This window comes from Mustela nivalis (genome assembly GCF_964662115.1).
Source record: "Mustela nivalis genome assembly, chromosome: 1".
Classification (NCBI taxonomy): Eukaryota; Metazoa; Chordata; class Mammalia; order Carnivora; family Mustelidae; genus Mustela; species Mustela nivalis.
Genome location: NC_139020.1, coordinates 150230071 through 150236070, shown reverse-complemented (window position 1 = coordinate 150236070; position 6000 = coordinate 150230071). Strand labels below are relative to the sequence as shown.

General features: G+C 46.8%; 1 protein-coding gene across 2 annotated transcripts; it reads left to right on the top strand.

Moving 5' to 3' along the window:
* The first annotated feature begins 518 nt into the window (after positions 1 to 518).
* CCR4 (C-C motif chemokine receptor 4) lies at positions 519 to 5490 on the top strand. Of its 2 annotated transcripts, none has more exons than XM_082715614.1 (3): positions 519 to 638; positions 2969 to 4439; positions 4473 to 5490. In XM_082715614.1, the coding sequence occupies exon 2, from the start codon at positions 3015 to 3017 to the stop codon at positions 4095 to 4097; it is 1083 nt and encodes a 360-aa protein (XP_082571740.1). In that variant the 5' UTR covers positions 519 to 638; positions 2969 to 3014; the 3' UTR covers positions 4098 to 4439; positions 4473 to 5490. The 2 variants fall into 2 exon arrangements, with proteins under 2 accessions (XP_082571740.1, XP_082571739.1); XM_082715613.1 differs by having other exon boundaries at positions 2941 to 4439.
* The last annotated feature ends 510 nt before the right edge of the window (positions 5491 to 6000 follow it).

The window sequence follows — 6000 nt, the reverse complement described above, 5'->3', positions numbered from 1 at the left end:
AGAGGGCTGTTGCAAAGGGGGCTTAAAGCTAGGTTGTCGGATGCCACGTTACACCCAGTTATTGAATGTGGTTGACTACAGCCCTCCCAGCCCCTCCCGGACACACATACTCGCATACGTGTTTCTCTCCTCTGGTTACCCTTTCTCCTGCCTGTGTCTGGCCTCCTCCTCCAACCTCCTCAGATTCCCACTCGTTGGAGGATATAGCCCATTATGGTTGCCTGCCACCAGCAAATAACAAACAGCCTGCTGATCCTGAATATATAGATCATTTCTACTGCAGGGAGCCGGTCAAAGGCAATTTTTTACATTAAAAAACCAAAAAAATCAATGTTTAAAAATCAAGAAATTTCTCTTTTAAAAGAAAACTTACTTTATTTTCCTCTTTAATCTAGCAGAGAGCAAACCTTCCTAGCTTTCAGTTTTGGGAAATGAGTGCATCTTAGTCACTCGTTTTCTGCTGCTTCTATCAAAAAAAACCCCACTTGAACTCAGCATAGTTGGGTGAGGGATAAAGCTGGTGCTCACAGGAAGCCACGCGCCCTTCAAAGGCATCTGTCTTTCTTAGCACTCTACTTCTCGAGCAAGCCTGGCACTGGCTCACAGACCTGCCTCAGAACTGCTGTCAGGAAAGCAAGGTAAGTGGGGACGGGGCCATTCCTAGGGCCTCGGGCCACAGGCCACACATGCTCTCCAGACACTAGACAGGTGTGTGGACTTTGGGAGTGCTGTAAGCTGGCCAGCTACCCGGTTCCAACACTCAGGCGTCTGCGGCTACTAGCTGGCTTATCTTATCTTGGAGCTCACACACCACCTATTTCTACTCACATCCTCCAAGCCCTCGTCTGATGGGCGTTCATAGATGCAGGTCTCTCTCGCTGTGCACATCTGGCCCCAGTCCACACGCTTAGGAAGGCAGCTATGCTCACCACTATACCACCAACGCCACACGCTTAGGATATACAGAAAATTTTGGTCAAATATACACATTTTTCTGCATTTTGCTTCTGTCAAGACTCCCAGGTCAAGAAAGAAGGCAGATTCCCAGCACTTACCAGCTGCGTTTACTTTTTTTGTTCTCCCTATAATTTCCTAATTCCTCAGCTTTGTCTGTTAAACTTTCACCGGAAAATGGTGGAGAGAGATTAGAATTGTTCTTTATCTAACTAGAATCGATATTCATTGTACAACATTATTTCCAGGGACCCTGCGATGCCCCCGGTCTTCAGGATCTGTTTGCAGGAGGAAACCCAAATCTCTTTCTTGAGAAACCAAATGTAGTTTGTAGTTTGAGTGTTGGGACATGTGGTGGTGAGGCTGGAAGTAGGGGGTCGACATGAATTACCGGACACTGTTGTAATAAGGAACACAAGCGGCCGTTAAGAAGGAAGAAGGAGGAGGTAGCCTTGAGTCAGAAAGCCCTTCATCCCTGAAATACTCTGATTCACACGTGAACAGGTGTATAACTTTAAGAAGGTTTTAATCTCTTTACTTGCCAATTTAGATTGCAAATGAGGGTGGTTGGGGAGGTAAAGGGATTTCATTTCTGGCTGTGATGTGCTGTTTGGACGTCTGTCAGGCTCATTCCGGCAGGGATGGGATTCCGGGGACAAGACTGATTTTTGCATGCAGTTTTGATGAAAAGACCAGAAAGTTCTCTCAAGTGACCATCTGAGTACTGTGAAATTATCTGAATACTGCAGTCTTCAGAAGGGAAAGAGACCACATCTGCTGCATTAGCACTGGACTGGCTCAGAAGCAGCGGGCCACCAGGCCTGGAAGGCCAGGCATGTTCCCATTTATGTGATGTTCTAGAATGGATGTGGGACTTGGCTGTGTGTGCCAGAGACAACTTGCGCCAAGTCAAGACTGCTAAGATTCAGGAATTTTTTTTTTATTTATTTGTCAGAGAGAGAGAGAGCGAGAGAGTGAGCACAGGCAGACAGAGTGGCAGGCAGAGGCAGAGGGAGAAGCAGGCTCCCTGTCGAGCAAGGAGCCCGATGTGGGACTCGATCCCAGGACGCTGGGATCATGACCTGAGCCGAAGGCAGACGCTTAACCAAGTGAGCCACCCAAGTGCCCCAAGATTCAGGAATTCTGTGAGGTGGTTGGTAGCTGCAATTTTGCCATGGTGGAAGTATTTGTACTATAGAAACACGCAAACACCATAAATCAGAGTTCCCTACCTCCCCAGAACTGGTTTACCAGCACATCACCAGGACTCAGGCCCCAAGAGAAAGGTTTGCATATAGCTGTGTGGCCTCATTTAACTTCTCTGAACCTTTTATGAGTCATCTACACCATGGTTCCCTAAGGTTGCTTGGCTTAGAGTGCCCGACTTTTGTTGGGAGGGTGGCAGGGGACAGGAGCATGGAGTAGGATTAAATGAATAATACCAGGGAATGTGCTTTGAAATCTATGTCAAGCTTGCAGGAGGAATTAGAATTTTAATATAAAGTCAGGTGACCAATCTTGTAGCCTAATGATTATCTAAGCAGTTACTAAATTTGGGGAATTATAATCTGAGGGGGAACATGCATAGATTTTTATCTTTTTGTTTGTTTTTTGTTTTTATGTCACAAAGGCGGCTCTGGGTGTAGGACTATTGGGAATCTCAACTGACCTACAAATGATTCAGTAACCCCAGACTACTGATTAGAAATGCATCCTTGAAAACGCCTCCTTGAGAAGGAGGTTTTACTGTCCCCACTTACAAATGAGAGAACGGAAGCTCCCTCAGAAGGGTAGGAAAGGGACAGAGCTGGACCATGGAATCTGCTAACTCCCAAGGACAGGGTTTTCCCATTTGGCCACACTGCCCTGTGGGACGGCGCTGTTCCACTTGGGAAGGTTGGGAAGGCTGTGCAATGGTCTGGGGCAAAATATTAAGCAGCTATGCTCTGTATACAGCACCATTCTGATTTGGTTTTGTTCTTACAGAAATCTTGTTTGCGCTTCCCCTTCTTAGCTTCTGGGGGGGCTCAGACCTGGTTGAGGAGCTGGCAGATTTGAAAATGAACCCCACAGATATAGCAGACACCACCCTGGATGAAAGCGTCTATAGTAATTACTATCTCTACGAAAACATCCCCAAGCCTTGCACCAAAGAAGGCATCAAAGCGTTTGGGGAGCTCTTCCTGCCCCCTCTCTACTACTTGGTCTTTCTGTTTGGTCTCCTTGGAAATTCTGTGGTGGTGCTAGTCCTGTTCAAATACAAGAGGCTTAAGTCCATGACTGACGTGTACCTGCTCAACCTTGCCATCTCGGACCTGCTCTTCGTGCTCTCCCTCCCTTTCTGGGGCTACTATGCTGCAGACCAGTGGGTTTTTGGACTCGGTCTCTGCAAGATCATTTCCTGGATGTACTTGGTGGGTTTTTACAGCGGCATCTTCTTCATCATGCTCATGAGCATTGACAGATACCTGGCGATTGTGCATGCGGTGTTCTCCCTGAGAGCGAGGACCTTGACTTATGGGGTCATCACCAGCTTGGCCACATGGTCTGTGGCTGTACTGGCCTCCCTTCCAGGCCTTCTATTTAGCACGTGTTATACCGAGCGCAACCACACCTACTGCAAGACCAAGTACTCTCTCAACTCCACAAGGTGGAAGGTGCTGAGCTCCCTGGAGATCAACATTCTCGGATTGGTGGTTCCCTTGGGCACCATGTTGTTCTGCTACTCCATGATCATCAGGACACTGCAGCACTGCAAAAACGAGAAGAAGAGCAAGGCGGTGAGGATGGTCTTTGCTGTGGTGGCCCTCTTCCTGGGGTTCTGGACACCTTACAATGTGGTGCTCTTCCTGGAGACACTGGTGGAGCTGGGGGTCCTTCAGGACTGCACCTTTGAAAGGCACCTGGACTATGCCATTCAGGCCACAGAGACCCTGGCTTTCGTTCACTGCTGCCTTAATCCAGTCATCTACTTTTTCCTCGGGGAGAAATTCCGCAAGTACATAGTACAGCTCTTCAGAACCTGCAGGGGGCCGTTCATGCGCTGCCAATACTGTAGGCTCCTCCAGCTCTACGCCCCTGACACTCCCAGCTCCTCCTACACGCAGTCCACCGGGGATCACGATCTCCATGATGCCCTGTGAAAAACAAAGAGGCAAAAGATGGAGTTGAGCTTCCCAGAGTTAAGAGTTTGAAACTGTATTATAGTAAGTGTTCCTGAGCAAGTGGCAGGAAGAAAACTTACATCCACAGCAGAGCGTGGGCTCCTCACCCCACAGTCAGCTTTTCCTCTTGCCACATGTGAGTTCATCGAAGAAAGAGTTCAGTGGGGCTGTGGCTACGGCAGCCCTCCTCTCCCAGGCTTGCCTGCCTGTGGCATGAGTAAACTGAAGGAGAATTCTTAGCAGCTTTTCAGTGAGGCTCTACATAATACTGTAAGGGAAGGACTGTTCATTTCCTTCTACCTGAACAGATGGTGTTCTCCAGTGGAACTGTGGAATCAAGGATGTGTTCTCCAGGAGGAACTGTGGAATCAATTGCTGCTCCTTGCTGCCTGCTCCTTTCATGAGCTTCTAGCTTTTGTGGAACAATATAGACAACTTTGACATGCTCTCCTAGAGTTTTTCTAATAATATATCCGAAGCATGGTATATTCCCGGAAGCCAGGTGCACACAGGAACAAAGAAGTAATGAATCTGGACCTTGAGTCTTTTATTTTGAAGGTTGACTTGTTAATGGAAGCCACACTTTGGATGCCGATGACAAGTGTAAGGATGTGAAGGCATTAGCATGGTCTGATTTCCAAACATGAAATACAAGGCATTAAAAAAATCCAAACACATTTGTGGAAATTCAAACACACTTTCATATGGTTGTGAGCATGTTTTTTTCAATTACAACAGACAAATATTCAAATTTCACAAATAATATACATGTGCGGATATATTTATGTTGGGTCTCTTACTTGTGTACAAACAGAGCCTTCAAAATTCAAAATAACCAGGGCTGATAAAGTATGACAATGCTTCCTCAGTAAGTTAGAAGTGCCTCCTATCCGGGAAGGCAAGAATAATCAACTAATGGTTACTACTGATGTGGCATAAACAGGACCAACAAAAAATTATGAAGTTGTGAAAATGTCATCCTCTCTTTTAAAACATTGGCCGCCTTTTTTAACTGTGGGATGACTCAAAATTTCAGCCAGTCATTTTAATCATGTAATTAGTTGTTTGGCACCATTAAAATAAATCTTTGTTCTTACAGCCTTAATCAGAATAAAGTAAAGACTTTAATCAAGTCGGGAAAGACCTGTAATCCCTCCCCCCCAAAAAACCTGTCTTGCAAACTATTTTTTTTTGTCTTGCGAACTATTAACTGAGTTATCTGTTTCAAATGCTTCTGTAAGTTTACACATTATCACATGCTCTATGCTTATAAAGGATGCATTTCCAGAAAGTTGGTTTTCAGAGAAGTGATTTTAAAAGGTTAAGTGGATGTTGCCTTTATGGACACAAATAAACAGACTTGTATATAGTCCCAGAGAGTTTTTTTCCTGATCTGTTTGTATTCGGTTTCCTTTGTTTTGTTTTAATTTTATTTGAGAGAGAGAGAGAGAAAGAGAGAGCATGAGCAGAGGGAGAAGGAGAAGCAGACTCCCTGCTGAGAAGGGAGCTGGTCATGGAGCTTGATCTCAGGACCCAGGATCACAACCAGAGCCCAAGGCAGATGCTTAACAGACTGAGCCGCCCAGGCACCCTGTGCTGGGTTTCCTGACAGGGTTGCAGATGCGAGCTGATGTGGACCTGGTGCACTGGGCTGGCCAGTGGGAGGAACCAGAGGGTTACCTGTCCCAGGCAGCCACGTGGGGTGGGGAGGTGGTGCCCTGTGCAGCAGTGACCAGAAGGCTGGTGTACATGGCAGGGAGGGCTGGGCCGGGGTCTTGGGCGGTTTCCCTAGAAAACCTCCTTCCACCTGGCACACCAGCCCAGCCCGCACTCCCGAGTGAGCCTGAACACATCACTTCTAGCCTCAGTTTCCCCTCATCTA